Source organism: Aedes aegypti, chromosome 1 (genome assembly GCF_002204515.2).
Source record: "Aedes aegypti strain LVP_AGWG chromosome 1, AaegL5.0 Primary Assembly, whole genome shotgun sequence".
Classification (NCBI taxonomy): domain Eukaryota; kingdom Metazoa; phylum Arthropoda; class Insecta; order Diptera; family Culicidae; genus Aedes; species Aedes aegypti.
In genome coordinates this window covers 107,910,962-107,938,906 of record NC_035107.1, presented here as the reverse complement: position 1 = coordinate 107,938,906, position 27,945 = coordinate 107,910,962, and the positions used below count along the sequence as shown (strand labels likewise).

The 27,945-nt window shown below is 38.0% G+C and overlaps 1 protein-coding gene across 1 annotated transcript in view; it reads right to left on the bottom strand.

Moving 5' to 3' along the window:
- LOC5576467 (sphingomyelin phosphodiesterase 4) overlaps positions 1 to 27,945 on the bottom strand; it is a 42,368-nt gene that overhangs the window by 3,914 nt on the left and 10,509 nt on the right. Inside the window, exons 4-6 of the mRNA XM_021844701.1 lie at positions 12,892 to 12,994; positions 12,601 to 12,832; positions 10,868 to 11,999 (exon numbers count right to left, since the gene is read on the bottom strand). Of these exons, the coding sequence (XP_021700393.1) occupies positions 10,868 to 11,999; positions 12,601 to 12,832; positions 12,892 to 12,994 (1,467 nt within the window). The remainder of the gene's footprint in view (positions 1 to 10,867; positions 12,000 to 12,600; positions 12,833 to 12,891; positions 12,995 to 27,945) is intronic.

The following is a 27,945-nucleotide window of genomic DNA, read 5'->3' as shown; positions in this document are numbered from 1 at the left end:
GTGTTTGGCAAATAACAGATGACACTTATTACCTTCAATGTGGATAAAGTATTCTAAACTCAATACATCATTTAATAGTTTTTTTACTAACTTGATGTGAAAACAGTATCCTGTACGAATATGAAATTGGGCCACTGTAAATCGTTAATGATTTTTCGTCGAAAATTCATCTTTAGTCAAATCGTTTTTGCTTTTGAGCTAGTGAATGGAAATTTTTGTGTAATGTATATATAGATATAGATAAATAAATAAATATTGATTGGAAAAATTACTCAAAAATATATGTTAAAATTCAAGTTATATCTGAGGTGCTGTGAAAATTAATTTAAAATCGGTTCATAAATTATTTATAACTACCAAAATTGATCATTTTGCATGGAAAATCGGAAAAGATGTGTTGTTCAATAGAGTCCAATACTGTATGTTTCAAAGAAGAAACGCTCATGGACTAAAAAACTTCTATGTGATAAGTCTTGAAAAAATCGCCGATGATTTAGATAAGGAAAAATCAGTAATAAAATTTAAACTCCATTTTCCCGAAAAATAGACAATGTTTATCATTCGAGCTAATGTTGCTTCCGGGCTACTGGCATTCGAGGAAGTTAATTTCGGGCTAGTGACGTAGAATCCATTTTTGAGGTTTTTTGCACCATTTTTTTTAACGAGATACATAGGTACGAACTCTTCTATTTAATCTGATTGATTTTTTTTATTCTTCATTAAAGAGATTTTCAGCCAAAGGCTGGTTCATCTGGATGATTGAATTTTTTGGTTGTTTAATTTCTAAGATATTCCTATATTCCTCTAGGGACTGACACTTGGTGATAACCATCACGTACATGTTTCAGCCATGACAATACTCATAATCGAATCTGTTATGTGGGATTATCGATAAGTCGGATACATGAATCGATGTTTCATTAGCCTCAGTGTGGACTCGAAGGATTATACAGAAAATCAAAATTTATTTAATTTACTAAGATGGTTCCGAATCATTTCTAGTTCACATCTCGATATTCCTTTCAATATCGAATATCTAAGAGTTGATTGTATGTTGTAAATAATGTTTCATAACCTCTGCGCAGTAAAATGAACATAGGGTGCGGGTGCCATTAGTGGACTACCTAAGCTATGAAAAATCATAACAAAATAACGAAAGCCTTAATAAAGATCTTTTGGCGTCAACAGAAAGATTTCAACCTCTACTATATGGGAAAAATATAAAGAGTGATAAAACTATTATTTTAACATAAAATCGCTTGAGCCACTATTGGTACACGTGTTCCAGTAGTTGTGCTAGTGCTCCAGTTGTAGACGTTCAGGAATGATACAAGGAATTTTAAACAAAACAGGTTTAACATTTTTCCCTCGGAACAGCAACTAATATCTTTCGAATGAAGCATAAAGATCATCTCTGGGACTTTTTTTCATTTTTATACATCCATTTTAAAAACTGCTTCCCTCCGTTGATCCACTACTGGAACACGACGCAATTTTTTTGCGTAAACTTAATTATCTATATGACTTTTTGAAAGCTGAAATTTGGCAAATCGACTAAACTAGAGGCGATCTATCCTCCAAAAATAACCCATGTCGTTTTTATCGAAAAATGTACGTTTTATTCCATAGTCCAATCTACTGGTACATTACAACCATTGGTACCGGCACCCTAGTTGAAAATAGTTCCATATTATGCGCACTTAAGAAAAATATGAAAAAAAAAAATTACTCTTTTCTAATTATGATAACTCGATAAATAAACTTAGTCGATGAGGCACTTATAGCAGTATAGCCCGTTCTTCAGGGCATTAGGTTGGAATGACCACATCCGGTTGCAAAACTCTTCATTTATAATGTTGAATATCAGATCTTATTGATATATGCTAAATTGAAATTATTGTCATTGCCAATAAATAAAGATAACTTTGCATGAGCATGAGCATGAGCTTGATTGACCGCCTGCAGTTGGTACTTTGTTATTGCAAGAACAGTTGTACTTACACAGGGAATCAACAGACACTACTTGAGATCAGTAGCATCCTCAATGTATAAGTACTGGTGCTCTTATCGTTATAACAAACAATAACGGCGCCGGCTGCGTCCGAATTCAGATCAATTTGAGAATGGGAAGGTAATGAAGTAACGAAAATAATACATTTCAGATTTACGAAAGGTCAACTTTAATTTTTGATTCACTCATGTTTTTACGTAAATAAAAGGACTTGTTTTTTGACCATTTTCAAATCGACCACAGATGGAATCTGATTTTTAGTTCCAATACAAATTTACATGCTTAAGTTTAAAATTTCAATTTGAATAAGTGATCGTCGCTGATAAATGGATTTATTCAGATTTTTATTATACGCACTTTCTGACATAGAACAAATTTTGTAAAACAAAGTCACTCAAAAATAATGGGATTTGTGCATTGATAATTAAATTATTCATTAAAAAATCGCATGTTGGGTATAGTAATCAAATGTGTAAAATCAGATTTTTATCTTTACTAGTCTTGAAAAGGCAGTATGGTGATGTCGTGCCCATACTTTCTGGGACACCCTATATAGAGGGGTGAAGCGTCCCTTGAAAAATCGATGGAGGAATTTTTGGACGAATTCCTGGGAGAACAGGTGGAAACATTTTTAGAGGGATCCCTGAAGCCCCTTAGATTATTACAGGAGAAATCGCTGAGGGAAACTCTAGTAGAAGAATTCCTAAAGCTTTTCCTCGAGAAATCTGATAAAAAAAATCTGAAGAGCATTTGGAATAGTCTTATATAAAAATTTCTCTGGAATCTCTAGTATTTTGCACCAGAATTCATTGCATGCAGAGTGAGGGATAAAGTGACTTTAGTGACCTTCCACCAAAAATTAGAACTTTCTTTTTTTATATATAGAACAAGTCCTCAAAAAGAGGCATATTAATAATCATACCAGAGCTAGCAGCGACTAAGTGTCTTGAAAATAGCAACTTAAGAGTACAATGACTATATTTACAGTCTGGCGAACAGAACTATCAAAGCCAAATGAATAGGAGTCAATCGAGCATGATGTCACATTATGCCTCAAACAGTGACTCAAAAGAGACCAAACAGGAATTTAAAAAAAAATATTAAATAGAGAACCAAGCAAGAAAAAAAAAACAAGCAGGACCAGAAGATAAGATTTTTCATGAAGATTTATCAGAGAATATTTAGAAATTATTTTTAATTTCTTGTAACACCATGACCAGTATTACTGCTCGTATTACTGTATGCATTTTATCATGATTTTATACAGAAATTAAACCAGACATTTTCCAAATTTCCTTCAGATGATATTCTAAAGATTCCTTTAGGAGTTCATTTAGTGATTCTTTTCGAACTTTTTAAAGTGAAGTTCTTCATTCCTTGTTGTTCGCTTGAACAAGTTAGTTCAGTTTTTTGCAGTCGGCTGCCTTTTTTGGTTTTTTTATTTCTTCCACCGCCCGTGTGGTTTTTACCAATTGTGCCTCTAGTGCTTAAAACCGCGCGCATCGAAGGAAGCGAACCAGGTTGGCAAGGGTCAACGGGTATCGTTCCACCGATAATTGTTCCCCCGCATACATCTGCTGCGAGGATGGCGAGACATATTTGCCTACCTACGACGTGGAAGGCTAGCTGCTGTGCCGTCATCAAACGGGAACGGATAAGTAGCAATTTTTCTATACCTATCCATACTCTATTGAATTGCCTTCGCATCTCCCGAACAAACAGTGTTGAGTTCAAGGTTGTTTTTCGCTTCTCCTCTGTCTCTCTCCCGGTGCAAATTTGTTTGCAGGGTTAGGGGAAGGGTGTACAAAATAGTCCACTGACTGATATTTTTTTTTCTTTTCAAAAGTTTTTTTTTTTATTTTTATTATATTTTTGCCTTTATAGGGGAGGTGTGTACAGTCCACTAATTGATTAATATTTTCCAATCGCTTTAATTTTTTTTGTTTGTTTTTTTTTAATATTATTGTCGATTCGGTTGCGGTTGGATTTTTTCCCGCATGGACGAATCGGATGGAGGCGATACGCCTCCTAAAGATCTCGTTGCTCGAACGCGGTTTTATCAACCGTCTTCGGCTGGGCCTTGGGTTGTCTATTTCCGGCGCAAAAATAAGATTTTGAATGTGCTCTCGATCTCTAGAGAGCTGACGCGTAAATATCCTGGGACCGTTATTCACCAAGTGAAGCAATCCAAGCTGCGTGTAACTGCACCTAGTTACAAAGCAGCGAATGAAATTGCTCAGCATGAGGCTTTTACTGTGGAATATTATGTGTATATTTTGGCCAGAGAGGTTGAGGTGGAAGGGAAAATCATCGACGCGAGTCTGACATGCGAAGACATTAAGACTGGCAAAGGCGTTTTTGAGAACCGGTCCATTCCTGATGTGGCTATACTGGATTGTAAACAATTACAATCAGTTTCCATGGAAGGCAATAAGAAAGTGTTTTCGCCGTCAGCCTCGTTTCGTGTAACTTTTCCTGGTTCCGTTCTCCCTAAATTTGTTTGCATTGATAGTGTTTTTTACCCAGTGCGCCTTTACGTGCCGAAGGTATTCAATTGTACCAACTGCAAACAGCTTGGTCACAGTGCTAGCTTTTGCGACAACAAGCCCCGTTGTGGTAAATGCAACCAAGCTCACTTGGAAGATGATTGCACACAGGAAGCTGAAAAATGCAGCTACTGTCGTGAGGATCTTCATGACTTGCAGAAATGCCCGGCATACAAAAGGCGCATTCGAAATGAGAGTCGCTCCATTGTGAAGCGCTCCAAGAAGACGTATGCGGAAATGGTGAAAGCTTTAAATCCGCCTGCAAAAGAGTCTTCATCAGCCATCCCAGTTGGTAACTCTTTTCAAGAGTTGTCTTCCGACGAAGCGAACGACGACGAAACTGATGGGGGAGATTCTTCGGAGGTACACGCACCCGGAAAACGAAAGTCTCCATCTTCTCCGGGACTGCGCCGTAAGGTAATGAAATCTTCCCTCAAAAGTTTGCCTAATTCCAAAGGAGGTGGGGCAAATTTGAAATTGCCGAAGAAACAGGTCCTTGATGCTTCCGTTCCGTGTTGCAGCAAAGATCTGACGCCCCCGCCTCCACCGATTAAATATACTTCGAAAAGAAGCTCTAGACAAGATAGCAAGAAAAAAGCTACTGAAGTCCCTTGCTCTTCCTCGAAAACCCCCCGGGCCAAGCGAGGACTGATAACTTTTACGGCCCTTGTGGATCGCATATGTGATGCCCTCGGAGTTTCAGACTCATTCAGAGGCATACTCGACCTTTTTCTCCCCGCAATAGAAGAGTATCTCAGGGAATTGACTATCTCGTGGCCCCTCCTTGCTTCGATCATATCTTTCGATGGCTAATTCATCAAGTGAGGTACTAGATATGATCACTGTGCTACAGTGGAACTGTCATAGTCTAAAACCTAAATTAGACACATTTAAATTTTTGCTTCACAATTCCGATTGTGATATATTTGCACTCTGTGAAACATGGCTTTCTTCTGAAGATGATCTTAACTTCTAAGATTTTAACATTATACGCCAGGATCGAGATGATAATTACGGGGGTGTGCTTTTAGGGATCAAAAAGTGCCATTCATTCTACAGAATCCCCATCCCGACTCATCCAGGCATAGAAATCGTTGCTTGCCAAATAAACGTAAAGGGTAAAGATCTTTGCGTAGCTTCTGTTTATATTCCCCCAAGAGTTTCAATAAACCGCCATCATCTCTGGAATGCAGTCTCCATGCTCTCATCCCCAGTTTTAATACTGGGTGATATGAACTCACATGGTACTGGATGGGGCGAATCTTATGACGATTATAGAGCGGCTATTTTCTATGACTTATGCGACGATTTCAACTTGAACATTTTGAACACAGGTGAAGTGACACGTATTTCATCCGACGGCAAAGAAAGCCGCATTGACCTATCTTTGGGTTCAAGTTCACTATCATTCGATTGCATGTGGAAGGTGATTGATGATCCCCATGGTAGTGATCATTTGCCCATACTAACGTCTATCAGAAATAATTGTGAAAGGTCAGAGCAGTCAATTCAGGTTCCTTACGACCTCACTAGGAATATCGATTGGCAAAAATTTGCATCAGCGGTAACTTTTGGTATCGAAACATTCAACACACTCCCACCGTTGGATGAGTATCGATTCCTAACAGAATTGATTTATAAAAGTGCATTAGAATCCCAAAAACAACGAGTTCCAAGTGCATCCTTCAAAAGACGACCAGCCACACCTGGTTGGGATGATGAATGCACTCAGTTGTATCGAGAAAAATCTAATGCTTTCAAAGCTTTTCGTAGATATGGTACCTCAGAACTTTATTTAGAGTACTCGAAGCTCGAAAAAAGACTGAAGAATCTTATTAAAGCGAAGAAGCGTAGCTATTGGCGACGTTTTATCGATGGCCTCTCACGAGAAACTTCAATGACGACGCTTTGGAGAGTGGCTCGCAACATGCGAAACCGCTCATCCTAAAATGAGAGTGACGAATACTCCAATCGTTGGATATTCAATTTCGCAAAAAAGGTCTGTCCAGACTCAGTTCCAGCTCAACCGCCATTCTGGGAAACCCAGAGAGACGATGCGTTGGACAGACCATTCACTATGCTGGAATTTTCTATGGCTCTTCTTTCATCAAACAACTCCTCTCCGGGACGCGATATGATTAAGTTCAATCTTCTTTAAAATCTCCCCGATATCGCTAAAAGACGGTTGCTTGACCTGTTCAACTCTTTCATGGAACACAACATTGTTCCACCTGAATGGAGACAGGTCAAAGTAATAGCTATTCAAAAGCCTGGGAAACCAGCGTCTGATCATAATTCATACCGCCCGATTGCTATGTTATCATGTTTAAGGAAATTGTTAGAAAAAATGATCCTATCCCGACTCGATCACTGGGTCGAATCAAACAACATGCTTTCCAGTACTCAATTTGGCTTTCGCAAGGGCAAAGGAACAAACGATTGTCTAGCGTTGCTTTCATCAGATATTCAACTAGCCTTTGCTGACAAGGAGCAATTGGCTTCGGTTTTCCTGGATATTAAGGGCGCTTTTGATTCAGTTTCCATAGAAATATTGTCAGCAAACTTGCACAATAGTGGACTACCTGGAATATTGAATAATTTCTTGTACAATCTGTTGTCAGAAAAACACATGAGCTTCACTCTCGGTCAACTGACAACTTCCAGAATTAGCTATATGGGCTCCCCCAAGGCTCATGTCTGAGTCCCTTGCTTTATAATTTTTATGTTAAAGATATTGACAACTGTTTGGAAGAACCATGCACGCTTAGACAACTTGCAGATGATGCTGTGGTCTCTATGAAGGGCCCACGAGCAGAAATCCTGCAAAGACCATTGCAAAATTCCCTTGATAATCTATCCACTTGGGCTAGAAATTTAGGGATCGAGTTTGCGCCGCAAAAAACTCAACTGGTTGTATTTTCAAGGAAGCGGAATCCAGCCCAACTGAAGCTTAAGCTTTTGGGAATAGACATCGACCAGTCTTTGACTTCAAAATACCTTGGGGTCTGGTTTGATTCAAAAGGCACTTGGCGAACCCATATTAGGTATGTAACGGAAAAATGCCAACAAAGGATCAATTTTCTACGAACAATTACCGGAACATGGTGGGGTGCTCACCCGGAAGACCTCATAAAACTCTATAAAACAACCATTCTCTCTGTTCTAGAGTATGGCTCTTTCTGTTTTCTCTCAGCAGCAAAATGCCACCTGATTAAATTGGAACGAATTCAATATCGTTGTTTGCGTATCGCCTTAGGGTGTATGCACTCGACCGCTACAGAACCGATTCTGGGAGCTCTCGCTAAGAATACTTATTAAGTGTGGAGTGAGCAACACACTCGTCATCGAAAACTTCGAAGAATTGCTCAAACTGAATACTCAGTCAAAATTCATGCGAGTTTATCTCTACTACATGTCATCTGACATTAGCCTTCCATGTTATAACCCTCCACGTGTACGCTTCACACACAGTTCCTCTGTTGAATATGATCTGTCCATGAAACAAGATATTCATGGAATTCCAGATCAACTTCGATGTATAACTATTCCACGTATTTTTAACGCTAAGTTCCAGAATGTCGATTCCTACAGGAGATATTTCACTGACGGGTCACGTATAAATGGATCCACTGGCTTCGGTGTCTTCAATGAAAATTCTTCCGCCTTCCGAAAACTTCAAGAACCTTGCACGGTTTATGTTGCTGAGCTGGCAGCAATCAACTTCGCTTTGGGGATGATCTCTAACATGCCCGCAGACCACTTCTTCATCTTCTCGGATAGTCTCAGTTCTATTGAGGCACTCCGATCGATGAAACCTGTAAAGCATGCATCTTACTTTCTTACAAAAATAAGAGAGCAGATGTGTGCACTGGTCGAAAGATCATATAAGATTACCTTTGTATGGGTCCCCTCACATTGCTTAATTTATGGCAATGAGAAGGCGGACTCTCTCGCAAAGGTGGGCGCTGAGGAAGGTGAGATTTATGATAGACGAATTTCACACGATGAATTTTTTCATTTAGTACGTCAAAGTTCTCTTCACGGTTGGCAAAGCGATTGGCTAAATGGCCAACTGGGACGGTGGTTACATTCCATAATTCCTAGAGTTTCCTTGCGAGCCTGGTGGAAAGGCTTGGACGTAAGTCGAGATTTCATTCGCGTGATGTCAAGACTTATGTCCAACCATTACTCGCTAGATGCACATCTACACAGAATTAACCTCGCGCTGAGCAATATTTGTAACAGGTGTGGTTCCGGTTATGATGACATCGATCACGTAGTTTGGCAGTGCTCGGATATGGACGCCTCCAGAGCGCAACTTTTGGATACCCTCGCGGCCCGAGGTAGACAACCCTATGTTCCAGTTAGAGATGTGTTGGGAACCCGCGATCTTATTTATATGGTCGCAATTTACGATTTCCTTCGCTTGTGTTGTATAAAAGTTTAATTCTCTTGTGTTCTCTTCCCCAGTTTTTTTTTTTTTGTGTTTTGTCCCCTTTGTGTTGGATTGAGGATCCTGGCCATCCGGCAGTCGAATACCGGCAAGAAATCGCTACCAACGCCATGAAACGAAAATCAAGACGCCACGTTATACCTCCCGGATGAGCTGCTGAGAACCCTGATCCCAATCCCTACCATGTCCTTCCTTAAAAAAAATGTGACCACTAACCTCGAGCTGCCACGAGTACCCTGGCCCCATCCCATATTAATGTTGAACTGAAAAAGCCAATTAATTGTATGTAATAAAAATACAAAAAAATGAATTTCGGCTCCGTAAAGCGTTAAACGCATTTGAGCCTCAAATAAACGAAATAGATAAAAAAAAAAGTGAAGTTCTTCGTGTTGATCGATTGGTTGCATGCTGGAGATGATTAATCGATTAAATCCATTAACTCGTAGCGTTGTTTGGTTCTTTAGACCAGTGCGCTTGAAAATTCGAGGTTTAGCAACGATGATTTAAAATCTTTAGGAATTCCTCCACGAATTTAGTGCAAGATACCTTCATGAATTCAACCTGGATTTATTCTAAGAATAACCTTGGAAATAACTTCAGATATTCCATCAGTAAATCTTTCGAAGATTTTTCAAAAAGAAATGTTTTGATTTCCCTAGGCTTTAGGTTTTCGGTAAGGACATCTTTGAGAATTCACCCAGTGATTTCTTCAAAAATGCCTCCAGGATTTCCTTCAAAATTGAAGTACGGGATTTCCATCAAATTACAAACATGAATTTTTCGAAGGATTTGATAAATTACTTCGGAGATTCCTCCTAAGATTCTTTCAGAAATTCTTTGCTAAGTTTTCAAATGATGTCCTCAAAAAATTTACTCAGAAATTCTGTCATTAATGCCTCACTGAAATAAATTGGAAGGTTATTCAAGGAAATCCTAGAGTAGTCTCTGATGAAACTTTTGTAGAAATGTCTGTTGAATCCCTGCAAAAATCTTCGATCTTGGAGAATTTTCTAGATAAATGCTAAGATAACTTTTGAAATTATAATGGAAAAAAAAAATACTCGAGAAATGTTTGGAAGAGCTGAAGAAGAAATATCTAGAGAAACTTCAGAAACACAATCAATAAAAAAAAAATCCTGGTCAAATATATTGAGGAATTCATGAAAGGTTCTTAATATGTTAGCGGAACTGGAGGATTTTTTTAAACAATCACTTCTGGGAGAAACTGTCGATGGAATTCTATACAAAATGGCAGGTTGACTAAGACTTTTACAAGATCCCTAAACGAATTGCTTTAAAAAATCTCAGGAATAAAATTATATTGATTTCCTTTACCCGTATCAGCCCAACAAATGGGAAAAAGTTCAAATTGCTACCATTTCGGCAATTCACGACGGATTGCTTTCGTGTTAGTTCGAATGGAATCGTCTGGATGTCTTGTTATTCGAGGATCATTGGAATTTTTGGAAATGTCCATCACTTCGAAGTTATTCAGGTGGATTACTGGGTCAAGTCGGGTACAAATGGTGCCAACTTTCTTTTTAATCAACTTTTACCTAATTTATTGATATAAGTCTGATTCTAACTCAACTTGTATTTTGAGCTTCGACTACGGGTTAAATGCTTCTTTCGAACCTCTAATCAAAATTAATTACAAGCAAACAAATGAAAAAATAGCATTTAAGACGATTTTGCTTAAAAAAGATACTTTAGAGTCCATTCATTGAAAACTAGAGACTTTTGAGACACTTGTGTCATATCAAGTTTCGAAAAAAGACCTGCTACTACCAGCCCATTTATCCCGAGAAAGCTTGAGATCAATATTTCATTTATAGTGTAATTAACGACGAAACTTACTTGGAAAATCCTCGCCAACGACTGAAGAGCAACGTCCAAAATGTCCGGAATCTTCTGCCTATCGCTGAGCATGGCAGCGTAAACCGGATCGTGGTCGAAGTACCCAATCACCTTATGGACATACTTCAGCACCCCTTTATACCGATTCTCCTTCTCCTGCTGCAGCTGGCGTAAGTTCTCCTTCGCCACCAGCATCGATACGTAGATTTTCTTCAACAGCTCTTCGATTGCTAGCGCAAACAGTTCACCGAATAGAAACACATAGCTATCGTCTGCGGGTTCCCCGGTTGATCTGTTTCCCGGAGTGGCAGGCCTACTGGGTGTCCCTATGCCACTCGAATTGAACGAACGACTCAACGCACATCCACTGCTGGCGTTGCCAACACTTCGGTTCGATGCCCCGGAATGGTTACCCGGCGAGGTTGATACATTGAACGTCGAGTTGTTCAGTGGGACGTTATTGTTGGCTGACATAATGGCTTCATTTTGACAAAGTATGTCTATTAGATTGCTCTGACTGAACACTTTTAACAGACGGAACAACATCAGAACGTTCCGAAGGGTGGTCAGATCCATCCTCTCGAATCGTGGTATAAGCTGTACAAATATCTGGGTATAAGCAATCAGATTTTCGGCGATAAAACTTTCGTGGCGTGGCGTAATTGGCAGATCTACATTTTGACTGAGGTCTCGATTGAATGTATAACGCCATGGTTGAATGTAACTCAGCCACAGTTCCAGAACGTCCGAGAAGGAGCTATCCAGTGGCCAACGTGCCATCAACGATTTCAGAAAACCGTACATGCGAGCATTCATCAACGGTTGTGCCGACTGTCTCAACAGGGCCATCGAACTGTTGTCCAGTTCTGCACTGTTTCCAAATCCATGCAACTGCTTGACGAGAATCCGAACGCATCGGATGAACTCATTGCTAGGCAGTTCGCGAGAGTCGTCGACGTCCAGTCGGAGCCAACAGTCTATGAAGATATAGAGAACGCTCTCGGAGCGCCAACAGTGGGCTCGGGATGCTTCAATGGAGCTGGTGTTGGCCGAACGCTGATGCGAAGCCGACGCTGCCGGAGTGTGGTGATGGATGGCCGACAGGAGAAGATATTTTGGCGATTTTGTCGGACTGGAATGGGTAAGGAAAAGATTATTAAATTTGGTTCACAAAACAGTAGATTTAGGGTGCCACAGGAAATCGGTTCTGAAATTCCCGCATTTTTCCGACCTTTGGAAGACTAATAAATGCAAGACTATTATATCTAACAAGAAAAAAATGGATAATAATCTTGTTTATATCGAAATTATTGCTAAAATTTATGAAATAGTTTCATTTTTTTAAATTAGATTTTGGCCTTAGCCTGTCACACCAGTGACACACGCAAAGGAAAAAAATAGATTTCATTCACAGCAGAAAATGGAGAAGAGTAATTTTATAAACCATTTTGGTAAAAAAGAGACTTGAAGGCCTCCCATTGAAAATAGAGACTTTTGAGAGACTTGCATTAAAATAGAGACCAAGTCTTTAAAAAGAGAAATTCTACCAGCCCTGTAACACAGAGATAATTAAAGCATAATACATAAAATTCAATAAATACCTAAAACTTATTTTCTGATGTTCTGTTGATGAGAAACTTTACTTACTTAGAATAATTTTCCGATGAAAAACTATATCCCTACTATATCTATAACTATATCGAGTGTGTGGAAACCCTGATTCCAGTACTTACGTCATCACGGGAATAGCTGCCGGGGATGCCACTTTGATAGTTCCACTGACAATTTGCGGCAGGACAATCGAATCCGGATGGCTGGGCAAAAAGGTGCACAGATACTCTGCCGTCAATATAAGATAAAGAGTTTTGGCTTTTTCGTTTCCCAGAGTGAGAGCCGTAGGATGGAGAAGCTGCAGGGGCACTGTGCCGTGCAGTGCAAAGTGGAACATAAAATAGTCAAATGCATCTGAAAGGTGAAAATGGGGTCAATTAAACGGCAAGTTACAGGAAATTCAAAAAACATACTTAGCGATAAGGAAACAACTTGTCTTCTAAAAGGATCTATGTTTATAATGTCACTATAGAAAGCCGAATATCGTCCGCTTTCAATTACTTGTTGCATTTTAGGCTGAAAAAAGAAAGAAGAAAAGTAAGTGTTTGATCATTATTCTTTCAAAATTTCAGTTCTCTACACTGCCCATAAAAGTATAACTATTCCATATGAAAAAAACAGGCATTAAGAAAAGTTTAAAGTTTGTGTTTCCATACAAATGTTTATCATCTTCTATTACATTTCTACATACTAACACCACCTTTTGCTGCTACTGATCAGCAAAGAATATAAACTTGAACGCACTTCACATTTTGCAGTGGCTATTTGCGTTAAAAGTTCATGTAGTGACTACTATGTCTTTATTTTTCAATATGCAACTGCATCAACTTCATATTTTTCAACGACATTTTCGCAAAAAAGATGTTTATTCCCGAGGAGAGGTGAACAACAAATGATAAATGTTTCGTCCATAGTAAAACATACAATCATAGCAAAATTTGGTCTGATATCCTGATAGTCATCTAATAACTTATCAATAATCAAATATACAATCATGATAAAATTTGTTATTTGTGCAAAAATAACACATCAAAGAATAACAAACTTCCGCTTCACCCAGGGCCACACACGGGAAAAAATTCTGTAGTAAAATTTACTATTGCAACTGACAACGCCCTTGATTTTCAGAACAATTTACTATGTTTGTAGTACATCCTTCCACATTACTGGTAGACAGAAATCATTTTCATCCATCTAATTTCGACTGCAGACATGGTTAAATCAAGCGCATTTCTGGTCTGCTGAAAATTGCCGGTGCGAGCGCTTAAGTTAACCTCCTAAAATAGTAATTTTTACCGCACATTTCTTTGCGTGCAGTATTTTGGGGGCCTTTTTTCCTAGAAAATTATTTGCGATGCTATAAATTGAACTAAAAGATAACTTTCCTAAATTCTGAGTTGATTACCCAAGTAACAATTCCACAGCAATTTGGCATTCGTGTGGATTCATTGATGTTTTATGACAGTTACGTGAATGCTTTGATAGCTAGAGGCGACATTTGAAGTTGCTAGAAGATGATATATTGTAAGTCAGCTCTTAGTTGTTTTCAAATCCTTTTTATTGCAGCATATAATACCTCATTTGAACTGCATATGGTGGCTGAATGATACTTATTTGTGACGGCTATGATAAAAGATTGATATAATACACCTTGTTGTCACAAAAGCTTCTTGTAAACTGATTGACTTGCACTTCAATCTCGATAACTTACCTTATTTATACCTAATTAATAAGTATTTGGACTATTCAGATGCTTTGCGAACACTTATTCCTGACGAAAAAAAACGACAAACTAATGTTCATTTTCATTGTTTCTGCGTATATTCTTCATGATAGCATACTCAAACTGCAAACTTTGTTGAATGCTGCTTGGTTACCATGAAAAGCGAAAAAAAGCTGCATCATCTTCAATCAGCATTTGTCATGGCAAATTTACATCCACAAATTCTGAATCATAACAATGTGCCCTTATTTGTGTATTTGTGTCGATGACAATCTATCAATTATGATTCCGCCATATTATTTTACTCCGGTTGCCACAATTTCACTTTTTCAAATTATATTAAAGAGAAAGACAATTCACACCGTCTTCAGCCAAAGGCTGCACAGACTGAACATTCACGAACATTAGGCAACGGATAACACGGAACACCCAGTAGTCCAGTGATGAATTTTTCGTTTGACGAAAAGTTTCCACCGACTGGAGCGGGAATCGAACCCACGCTACGTGGCACTCACAATACACCTAAACGACTGACGTCGCTAACCGCACGGCCACGAAGCCCACGAATTCGCGTATTTCATGCTATGGTGTGATGATTAAACTGAATGAATTTAAATTAAAGCACATAATCACTGCCCAATCCAACCAAGAAATGTCGAATTCTTCATCAGGCAAATGCATTAGCAAATGCAAAATAACTAGAAATATGCGACTTTCAGAGAGGGCACAGGCAAATTATCTTCTTTCTCATAATATTTCACAGTAAATATCACTAAACTGGCCATAATGCATGTCAGTCCCATGTTTGCTGGATTTCCTATTCACATGGGACAGTTATGCGTTTATGGGCAGTAAAGATTTGAGCACTAGCACAAATAAATCACTTCAAATAAAAAGCACTACCTACGAAATAATTTATCACAGACGTGTTTTCAATCTTATTTTGTTTTGTTTACGCTGGAATGAATCCGGCAAGATCGACGTTATGATAAAAACATTTTCAAGATGATGCGACATTCATCTAGAACAGCTGGCCTCAAAATAGCTACCATAAATGCTATTTTGCTTTATTCGTGTGACATACTTATACATTTTATAGCCTCTTTCAGAGTGGGTCAACTAGTCACGTTCTAATCTACAAGAGGTTTTGGGGATAGCGATGAAGGCAATAGTGCCTTGACCGTGGTTTTATGGGCGTTTTATTTATAGCACCCTGGAAGTAATTCGTAAAACTAAAATTGTTACTTGGGTAATGTTCTGAGTAAGGTTCCAATTACTAGAAATTAAATTTTATTTCTTTCAAAACTCTCACGAACGAAACTAAAAAAGCGTTGATTCCATAATTAGTAATGGACTTCTTACTTATTCTTTACAATTTAAGTAATTGGTGCACAAAACCTTAGTGATCTATCATTATTATAAGAGTTAAGAGGAAAACACCCAAGTAATAATTTAGATTCTTACTGGTTTTTGTTTAAGTTTATAATAGTTGTTCAAGTTTATAATAGTATAAATGATCTTGGACCGTTTTGGGTTTTAAACACTTCTTCAAGAATTCTTCGGATGCATCACATAAAACCTCATTTTTGACTAGAACAAGTGACCTTGGCAACAGTTTTATGAAGCTCTCGTACTAATCTCCAAGAACACGCTTTTGAGCAAGTGTGAGAGCTCTTGGCCGAGAACATAACATAATTTTCCCGTATCAATCAGCACACTAAAATGTATATAGTTAATTGTAGAATCGTTAATACTACCGTTTACGGGAAAGCCTTTTGCGTGGAACGCCGATCCGATCACAGATTTCATTGTTGAACTTATGGCACAGATAACGTATGCGACCAGTTACAGAGGTTTTCCTGCTCTTGATCATGATGTAGGCGCGGAACTTTACTGCTGGATTTCCACCTGGCAAGGCAAAATTTGTCATTTTTAGATGTGCACAACCCAACGTCTGTGCTTAATTACGACGTTAGCATTACATTAATTGCATCAAGTGCGAAAACTTTTCCCAAAAACAAAATGTGTAAATAAACAAATCATGTTCCTCTTGAATAAAACAAACAAATGTTATCACGTTCTTCAAGAAAAACAGTTTGTCTTCATCAAGATCGCCTTAAGGTGAAGATGAATCGAAGCCAAACCTCAAATTTTCAAGAGCACGGATCTGGAGAACCAAACATCCGTTTTAGCTGAAAACTTAATCGATTGGTCACTAGCTGGTGGTAACCAATCGATTAAGTTTTCAACTCAAACGGGTGTTCGGTTCTCCAGATCCGTGCTTTTGAAACTTTGAGGTTTGACTTCGTTGGTGTCAACTTGGACTTTGTAATCGACACAGGAGCTCCATACTAGATGCGGTGTTGGAGAACAAATTTCAAGTAGGTATATCTTAAAACTTGTTGCTTATGCAACGAAGGAAACACTTTCCAAAACTTTAATTGAGGTATTCATTGACTTGCCAATTAAAATTTTCCTGTAACATAGTACATAATGAGTTTTTTGGTGGTTTGGATTAGTTTTCTAGGAACTTACGTTTGTCCGTTTCCTAAGACTTGGGTATAAATTATTCTGCAGCGAAATCAGTGAAGAACAGAACTCCTAGTTTTTAAGCACAATCATTAGTTATGACATCTAACTGTATATGTAGAGATGTACTGAATATCTCGATTTTTTTTATTTTGTCGAATATTCGTTCAGCCGAATAATGAAATCCGTTATTCGGCCGAATAGGCCGAACAGTAACCGAATAATAACAAAATAAACTAAACTGTAAAAAAATACTATGTTTATGTAAGGAAAATTTAAAAAAATCAATAATTTATTCAAATGATGACCGAATTTTTCTTTTTATGGACACCTTGAATGGATTTTGATGTCAAATATTGAAAAAGTGAGAATTTCTCTGTCTATGGCGTTACCATTTTCTGTAAATCAAATTGTATCTCATCTTGCAGGATCTGTAACGTACCGCTCGGCTGGTTTGAAGCGCTTGAAAATTTGTTTTTACGGTGTAGATGCATCGAAGCTAAACCCGCTATTTTCAAGAGCGCAACTCTAGAGAACCAGGCAACCGTTTGTGCTGAAAATTTAACGTTCTGGTCAATCGCCTGGTGGTGACCAAGCATTCAAATATTCAGCGCGAACAGCTGTCAGGTTCTCTAGATTTATGCTCTTGAAAAATCGAGGTTTGGCTTCCATGCATCTTCACCATAAAGTCCGTCAATTATCAGGACTTTCCATACGTTCTATATTCTTTGCAAAACCTACTGATCACGTTCTTCTATTATCATGCGAGTCAGGGGTCTGCGGTCTATTTGCTTCAAACACTTGAAGCACTTCCACAAGTCGGATGAAGAGTAAATTAAATTTCTTAAACAAAAAACAGCAATGGGATACAGCTTCCTAGCTTCAGAAATACAGAAATCCTCAGAACTTATATTTTCTGCAAACGGTTTCAAAAGCTCAAGACGATCATTCATTTCCATTTATACTTCGTTTAATTCTTCAGCTGTCCCTACTTAACCTTCCTACGGTGTTCGGGTCAATATGACCCTAAGATAAAGATAGGACAACTGGGAATAAAATTGAATCCAGTTTGTGATCCAGTCGCTGATTGGTTGAATTTGATGTCTGCGAGTGTGTAGCTGCGGGTGGAAAGTTACCATCGGATGCGTTTGTTTTGGTTTTGCCCGTGTTGCCGGATTACTATATTGGGTCGTTATTTTTTTGCAGCTATGCATAAAAGTTCGTAGTCGACTGACCTAACAAAAAGTGAAACGAAATCAGATCGGAATGAATAAAAAATTTGAAACTGTATGTTGCAAAACTACAAGTAATAGTAACATTTCCGGGAGAAGACGGCACAAGGCGAAGTGACAGAACTTTTGCCTTTGATGGATAGGGGGAGATCCCCCAGTACCGGACACTTAAGCCACTAAATTCATAATTCGAAAAATATTGATTTTATGGGCTCGTGTTACCCATTTATGATAAATATTATCATTTTTATAGTGTACAAAAATAAATTTGAAAATATAAATATGAATTTTGACTCTGCATTTTGATGATGAATTTTAGTACCAAATTGATCGATCTCGAAAGGTGGCACCCAATACCGGACACGATCTGGAAATGCCTCGAAGTCTGTAAATTTGAACATCATTGAATGTGTACGCTATAGGAATAGTTTATAATTTCCAATTCAATGCATTTGCAACACTTACAAGAATAATTTGAGTTTTCCTTAGTTTGCAAGATGCCCATCAAAAATTTCTTTCATATATGATGAAAAATAGCACATTTTACGATGATGTTCTGAATGTTCATTCTTCTTAGTTTTATTGCATGTTTGATACCATGATCGACGGAACCCATGAAAAATGAAGGTATTCTGAGACACTGATGCAATAATTACAAAGACATCATATAACAAATCATGCTGTCCGAAACTGAGGGACAGGAGGTGCTTAACCAAAATTGTAATCTGTCCATATTTAGTTCAATTGTGGTACAAAATACATTCATACTATCAAATTAGGATTATGTTCGATCATGCTTACGGGATCCAAAGTATTTTTTCATATTCAAAATATTTACTAAATAGGCTCAAAATTAAGTGGATACGTCAATTTTTTAAAGATTTTCAAACTTTTCTACTTTTTAAAAAAGACATGCATATTTTAAGGATGTGTTATTTTACGCAAACATTAGTCTACATAAAAGCTTTCTTTTCTACTAATACAACATCTTGATTGGACCATGATTTCTCAATGTTTCGACTTTGTCCGGTATTGGGTGCTGTCCGGCACTGGGGGATCTCCCCCAATGCATTTTTCTTCTTCGTAATCTCGGACGTAATCTCACTAGGACAGAGCCTACTTCTCAGTTTAGTGTTCACTGAACACTTCCACAGTTATTAATTATGAGCTTTCTATGCCAAAGTTGCCATTTTCGCATTTGTATATCGTGTGGCAGATAAGATGATACTCTATGCTCAGGGAAGTCAAGAAAATTTCGATTACAAAAAGATCCTGGACCGACCGGGAATCGAACCCAGAACCCTTCAGCATGACTTTATTTTGTTGCCGTGGATTCTAACCTCTTGGCTAAGGAAGGCCGCAATATGTCTAAAGTAAATATATGAAAAATTGAATCGATTGAAATTATTCAAATTGAAAAACAAATTGAAAAAACAAATTTTAGTGTCCGCGGCTACACAGCAAAGCCATGTTGAAGGTGTTTGGGTTCGATTCCCGGTCGGTCCAGGATCTTTTCGCAATGGAAATTTCCTTTCCCTGGGCATAAAGTATTATCGCACCTGCCATACGATATACGTATGCGAAAATGGCCACTTTGGCAATAAAAGCTCTCAACTGATAACTGTGGAAGTGCTCATTGAACACCAAGCTGAGAAGCAGGCTCTGTCCCAGTGAGGACGTAATGCCAAGAAGAAGAATACACTATAATTCACCTAATCAATACAATTAAAAAATAAATAATAATTAGGAATATTTTTTTGTGAAATAGTGTACCGTCTTCCATACAAATGGCAACACTGTTTTTACGTAACACGCAAGGGTGGAAAATTCATAACTGGGCTTATGGATGAAAAGAAGAACATATAAAAGAAGCCAGGTGTCCGATCTTATCTTAGATATGACCCGAAACGCACTTTCAAAGCGCCACAACTTTTGTTTGTTACTTCCTATTGTTATGAAATTTGGTGAATTTTCATCTTTTGTGGAAAACAAGAGTTTCACGTTTGAAAAATTTTTGTAGGACAATTCTGAAGGGCTGGACAAAAAAAGTTGCGTTTAAGGTGTTCGGGTCATATTGACCCGGATTTGACATACGAATTTCGCAGCTGTTTTTTCACCAAATATAAATGTTTTTGTACTCAAAATTATCGTCAAGGCTTATATTTTGTGAATTTGGCTCAAAATCTTGGTTTGGTTGGACTTGGCCGCTCAGAACCGGTGCCAAAGGGGCCAAGGTTTGGTCATTTTTGCAAGGGCATTTGTAAGAGCAAAATGCATATGTTGTGAATTGTGAAACATACTAGTTTGCCTAAAATGCATTGAAAATGGTATCTAATCAACTGATTAGTTTTTCAGGGCACTACTGGTTACCAAGTGACCAAGGGGCCAATCCCGGAGGCCATTAAATGGTTCCCAGGGCATCCGGAGTAGTGGCCAATTTATGTTTTCGGTGGAACCACGCATGGCTTGGAACCAGCACGGCATCAAAATTTGCAGAATTTTACAACAAAATGATCCAAGACGTTGCTATCTGAGTATGGCAGCATTACCCATATGGATTCCCGTGGCAGATTCTTGGGTTCCCTGGGGGGTCCTGGGAAAGTGGCCAATTCATTCATTTGATAGAGCCATATCATGCGACCTATCAAAATTTTTAGAATTTCATTCAGTATTCATTGGAGATGCCTTCAGTTATCTAAGGTAACGTTGGCCACCTATTGGTTCCGGAACAGGTTCCGGGATTCCCGGAGAAGTTGTCAATTCATGCATTTGATGCAGTCATATCATGCGACACATCAAACTGTTCAGAATTTCATACAGAATTCATGAGATATTCACTTAGTTATCTAAATCACTGTTGGTCGACACAGTGGTTCCGTAACAGGTTCCAAAATTCCGGAGAAATGGCCAATTCAAACATTTGATAGAACCCGGCGGGTTCGGGTCGTGTTTGGGTTTGAAGGCTATACAATTATCGGGTACGAGTACGGTGAGAATTGTGAAAAGTGTAACAACCTGAAAGCTTCTCTATGCATTGAGAAACGATAGAAACAATAGTATCTTTTTGAACTCGGAATTGATTCGGGTTTATATTGCAAAAAAAAATCGGGTTTCGGGTTGGGTTTGGATTTGAACAGCAATTTTTTTGGGTTCGGGTCGGGTCCGGGTTTGTTTTTCAATTTTGATCTTGGGTTCAGGACTGGTCCGGGTTTGAAGAATTGAAATAAGTCAGGTACGGGTCGGCTTCGGGTTCAAAAAAAGTGAAGCCCGACCATCTCTACTACCTAGTGGTTCCATAACAGATTCCAGGATTCCCGAAGAAGTGGTCAATTGCCTAAGGCAACATTGGCCACGTAGTGGTTCCATGACAGGCTCCGGGATTCCCTGGTAAGTGGTTAACTTATTCATTTGATGCAAGCATATTATGCGACATATCAAACTTTTCAGAATTTCATCCACAATTTATTAGTGATTTATTTAATAACCTAAGGTAATATTGGTCACCCAGTGTTTCAATAAAAAATTGAGGAATTCCCGAATAAGTGGCCGATTCAAACGTTTGAAGGAACCATATCATGCGATACATCAAATTTTTCAGAATTCCATACAGATTTCATCAGATATATCCTCAATTTTCTAAAGAAATATTAGCGTAGTGCTTTCGAAACAGGCACAGGATTTTCGGATAAGTGCCAAAATCAAACATTTGTACGAACTAAGGTATGTGGCATTTCGATATTTGTAGAGTTACATAGAAAATTTATCAGAAAATTGTGCAGTTATCAAAAGTAACATTGGCCACCTAATGTTTCCGTAACAGGTTCCGTGATTCCCAAAAAAGTGACCAATCCAAATATTTCATAGAGCCGAGTGGATTATCAAAATTTATTATTATTATTATATTGTTAGAATTCCATTTAGAATTTATCAAAAATATCTACAGTTATCTTGGCTATCATTGATCAAAAAGGCCAATGCAAAAAGCGATGGATTTTTTTTTTTTGAGGTATCATAAATATCTTCCGTTGTCTCATACAACATTTGGTGTATGTGCTAAGGTCAATATCAAAATGTACATGACTATTAGAAAATTCACCAGCTAACTTGTCTGAAGGAATATTGGTCACCTGGTGTTCCATGAACTGTTTGCAGAAATTCGGAAAACTAGCAATACTTGACTGTTCCCATCAAATGCGATCACCAGTTTTGATGAAAGCTGGGGTTTCCAAAGCAGTTATGCATTATTGAAAAGTTGTAATCGATTTGGGGACACGTGAAACGAACGTAAATAAAAAGGCGATCAATTTTCATACTTTTGACAGAACAAACTTATCATAACCATAAAATCTTACGTAATTTGATGAAGAACTAAGCAGATAATAAATAAGTGTAATCATCTGAAATATTTCCTTATAAGCTAAGCCGTAAAGAATATCATATTGCGGATATTTTGAGAACTTTCTTCCCTACGGTAGCGGCAGAGCTCTACCGCAAGCTTGAGAATCATTCTATCATTGAATAAAACATTCTTATCAAAGTATTCTGGTAGTACACGAAGCTGAAAGCAAAATAGATATTGTTCTGTGGTTCTCCGAACAGGTTAGTATACCATCAATTTATATTATTATCTAGTCCGTAACTCCTAGAACCTGTTACGGAACCACTAGGTAGCAAAAAATACTCATGATTACTAAACACATTATTCTATAAAATTCTCAATTCTAAAAGGTATTATGAGCCGTACGGTTAGGTTCCATCAAATGTTCAAAGTGGTCATTTACCCAAACTCTCGTAATCACTTAGTGACTAGGGTTCATTCATATATTTCATAACGCCGAAAATGACCATTTTCGACACCCACCCCTCCACCCTCTGACAACCACCAACCCACCCTTCTCAGCGTTATGGAATTTGTGAAAGGGCCCTAATGTTGCCTTAGATAACTGTGGACATCTCTGATTAGTTCTCTATAAAATTTTGACTATGTACACCACTGAGTGACCAATGTTATTGGAGTTAACTAAAGACATCTTTGATAAATAATCTCTGAAATTACAATTATTGATGAATTGATTACTCATTCGCGACTCCTGGAAATTGTTACAAGGCCACTTGGTTAACAATTTCATTTGAGATAACTGCAGACATTTACAATGGATGCTCAAAAAAATTTATAAGCTATGTTGTGCCACGAGGCTCAGTTCCATCAACTATTGGAATTGGCCATTTTTATCTAATCAATTCTGTATGAAATTCTGAGTTCTATCTTATGTTTGAATTAGCCACATTTTCTGGAATTCCGGAACCTGTTATGTTAAGATATCTCTGATGAATTTTCTATGGAATTCTGTAATTTTTTATGTGCCACACGGCTCAGTTCTATTAAAATAATGAATTGGCTACTTATTCAGGAAACATCGAACCTGCTACGGAATCACTGGGTGGCCACGATTACCTGAAACTACTGGATACATCTCTGATGGGTTTTGAACGAATTTCTTAAAAGTTTGATGAGTCTAATGAAATGGTTCCTACTTGTTCGGGAATCCCGGAACATGTTACGGCACCACTGCCTATACTCGCATAACAGTCACATATTCTATGGGAATCCCTATATAAATAGGACTGTTATGCGAGTATAGGTGACCAATGTTTCTTTCGATATTTGTAGATATCTCAAATAAATTCTGTATGAAATTCAAAAAAAAAAAAAATGATGAATCGCACGGCCAAATTTTAGAATTGGTCACTTATCCAGGAATCCCAGAATCTGTTACGCAACCACTAGGTCACCGATGTTGCGTTCGATACTTGAAGAGATCTCTGATGAATTCTGTATGGAATTCATCAAATTTTGATGTATTGCACAGCTCAGCTTCACCATTTTTTTTCGAATTTGGTGCTTATACGGGAATCTCGGAACCTGTTACGGAACCACTAGAAGACCAATGTTACTTTTTGATAGCTGAAAATATCTTTGATGAATTCTCTATGACATTCTGAAAATTTTGATGTGTCACACGGCTCAGTTCTATCAAATGTTTGAATTGGCCACTTCTCCGGAATCCAGGAATCTGTTACGGAACCACTGTGTGGACCAACAGTGACTTAGATAACTAAGTGAATATCTCAACGATTCTGTATGAAATTCTGAACAGTTTGATGTGTCGCATGATATGACTGCATCAAATGTATGAATTGACCACTTCTCCGGGAATCCCGGAACCTGTTACGGAACCAATAGGTGGACAACGTTGCCTTAGATAACTGAAGGCATCTCCAATGAATTCTGAATGAAATTCTAAAAATTTTGATAGGTCGCATGATATGGTTCTATCAAATGAATGAATTGGCCACTTTCCCAGGACCCCCCAGGGAACCCAAGAATCTGCCACGGGAATCCAATGCTGCCATACTCAGATAGCAACGTCTTGGATCATTTTGTTGTAAAATTCTGCAAATTTGTATGTGCCGCACGGCTTGGTTCCATCGAAAACATAAATTGGCCACTACTCCGGATGCCCTGGGAATCATTTAATGGCCTCCGGCATTGGCCTCGTGGCCACTTGGTAACCACTAGTGCCCTGAAAAACTAACCAGTTGATTATATATCATTTTCAATGCATTTCAGGCAAAATACTATGTTTCACAATCCACAACATATGCATTTTGCTCTTACTAATGCTCTTGCAAAAATGGCCAAATCTTGGTCCCTTTGGCACCGGTTCCGAGCGGCCAAGTCCAATCAAACCAAGATTTTTAGCCAAATTCACAAAATATAAGCCTTGACGATAATTTTGAGTACAAAAACATTTATACTTGGTGAAAAAACAGCTGCGAAATTCGTATGTCAAATCCGGGCCAATATGACCCGAACACCTTAAACGTAACTTTTTTTGAACACCTTAGGAAGGTTAAAAAAAACTGTATTTTTTATATTGTAGTTTTTATGAAATTGGACGAACACACGGGTGTTATTCGGTCGAATATTTAGGTTTTATTGGACCGAATATTAAGTCATTATTCGGCCGGCTCCAAAGCTGCCTACACTGATTTCTCCAGAATTGTCGTTCAATTTTTTTCAAGTTTGCAATCAAGAATGCCTCTAAAGATACTTTAATGTGGGCTTCGTAGCCGAGCGGTTAGTGTTACCGAGGCATTTAGCCGCATCGTGCTAAGGAGTGTGGGTTCGATTCCCGCCTCAGGCTGAAAACTTTTCGAGAGCAATGTTTTCTGACTGTTCCACTGGACGTTGCATGCTAGTCCGTTGTCTAGTGTGGTGCTTCCTTCAAAGGGCAAATAGCCCACTGGAAGCATTAACGTGTAGTGTCTTTTAAAAGAAATCACTCTAGAGATTTCTCTCACATTTTTTAAAGTTTTCAAAAAATCCTTGAGAAATTTTTCAAGAAAATTCTTAGAGTTTATCCAGGGATGTCGTCAAGGATAGTTTGTAAGACATTATTGGAGAATTCCCTGAAAAAATCCGGAAAATATCAATAAAACAAATCCTATAAGGTACCGTGGGGCAAGTGGGTAATGGAATTCGCATAGTTGAGATTCTTCAAATTCTAGAGACTTTAAATTGAAACAAATGAGGTTGTGTATATTTTTTAGCTTGACTCCCACCAAATATAAGCAGCCTGCTGAAATTGATTTTTATGAAAAATTGAAGAAAAAAAAACAGAAAAAGTTTTTGAAAAATGTCTCCTTACTTTTCACTTGCCCCGAAAGTGGGGCAAGTGAAAAGTTTACCGTTTTGAACAATAAATTCAAAAACAAACAGTAATATTCACGATTTCTATTAGCTTTAAGGCTTCTCAAAGAAAATGTTATTCTTTTCACTTGAATTTTCTTCTGTTCAGTTATGTTAGTTGAAATGATTCGACAACTTTATAATTGCAACATTTCCAATGTTAGTTCTTTTTTTTTTTTTTTTTTTACTAAATAGTTTATTAGGCTCATTGGAAGACCTTAACGGAGCCGATTTTTCATGTTAGTTGTTTACAATCTATTTACACATAGTATTTTTGTTAGTTTTTTTTTTCACAAAATGAACAAAAATGGTGTATTATTATTATAAGAACAGTTCACAGTTGAATTTTTGACTTTTTGAGGAAGTTATTAACGATTTGCATATAGAGGATATCCATATTTCCCAAAACATCTCTGATGGGTTGCGGAGCTCGATTTTCTCGTTCCAATTGTTGTAACAGGGATGGTCTTGTCTCTTCGAATTTCTCACATTGCCAAATAATGTGATCAATGTCTTCGTAGCTCAGGGAACAATCGCAAAGGTTGGAGTTGACTATGTTTACTCTGAAAAGAGATGCTTTTAAAGTATAATGGTTCGATATTAGGCGAGACATATTTTTTACGAACAGTCTATTGCACTGTAATGTTGAAAACCAAGAAGAAAGACTAACTTTGGGTAGAATACTGTAACAGTATCTACCTAGTTCACTATTAGACCAACTATCTTGCCAAGACGACAAAGCTGTCTGTCTTATGATTGTATAAAAATCGCGAGCTTCTGGGCAATGTTGATACACATCACCATTTCGGGCTCCTTGCTTTGCAAGGGCATCAGCAAATTCATTGCCCTCAATCCCGCAATGCGACGGAACCCACATAAATGTGATCGTATATTGGCGTTTGGCAAGCCATGCCACGGTTTCCTTAATGTACAAAGCAATTAGACTTGTTTTCGTAGAAACTCGAATGTTTTTTAGACTTTCTATTGAGCTTAAGCTATCGGAGCAAATGAGGTATCTTTTGGGTGGAAGAGATTTGATATAATCTACTGTAAATTTTACGGCTAACATTTCCGCTTTATAGATTGAACACGGAAACTCTAACTGGAAGCTTGCTTCGAAGTTACAATTGTAGACTCCGAATCCACAGTTATCAACTCCTAAAGAGCCATCCGTGAAAAACATCTCCTCTGCGTTAATGTTTGATAAATTCTCAAGGTATGCTTGTTTAGCTTGACATGGTAGTAACGGTTTCGGCAAATTCGCCAGATTTTGGACTAACGACGTATTGACGTCGATTTCAAATGGGCGTGCTGGCACTTCATAATCATAAAAATTGTCCGAGCTAGGGGAAGTTGGCAACACAAGACATTCTCGGTACGATCGAAGGAAATTTGACTGTGGGTGTATTCTGAACAGTTCATCTAATTGGATCATCACTCTAGAAGATGTTATGTGACAATTGGCTAAATACCTGCAATTCAATTCTAGAAACCGAATGTTCAGCGGAAGGACACCAGCTATCACTTCAACCGACTGAGTATGAGTAGAATTCAGCAAACCCAAGCATATCCTCAGGGACTTGAACTGAATCCGTTCGAGTTTGATGAAATGGGATTTAGCAGTCATGTGAAAAATGAAAGAGCCGTATTCAATTACTGATAGGATAGTCGTTTTGTACAATTTTATCATATCCGACGGGTGAGCTCCCCACCATGTCCCTGCTATGGTACGTAGAAAGTTTATTCTTCGTTGACATTTTCGAACAACATATTGGACATGAATTCTCCAAGTACATTTTGAATCGAACCATAAACCGAGATATTTATAACAGAGGCTTTGGGTTATTCGAAGGTCATACAGATGTAACTGTAGTGGAGACAATGTTCGTTTATTCGAGAATACCACGATTTCCGTTTTTGAAGCAGAGAATTCCAATCCGAGGTTTTGTGCCCATATTGCGAGGTTATTTAAAGAGGTCTGAAGAGTTCCTTCCGAAAATTTAACATCTTTAGCAGTAGCCCATAAACATGCATCATCAGCGTATTGTACTAAAACACATCCGCTTTCAATGCTGCTATCCATATCACTAGTATAGAGATTGTAAAGCAGAGGGCTTAGAGAAGATCCTTGTGTTAATCCTAGACATGAGTTGCGGACATGTTTAACTTGAAAGTTCTGATAGAAATGCATAGTTTTCAGCGACAAGAGGTTGAACAAAAAATCAGCTAA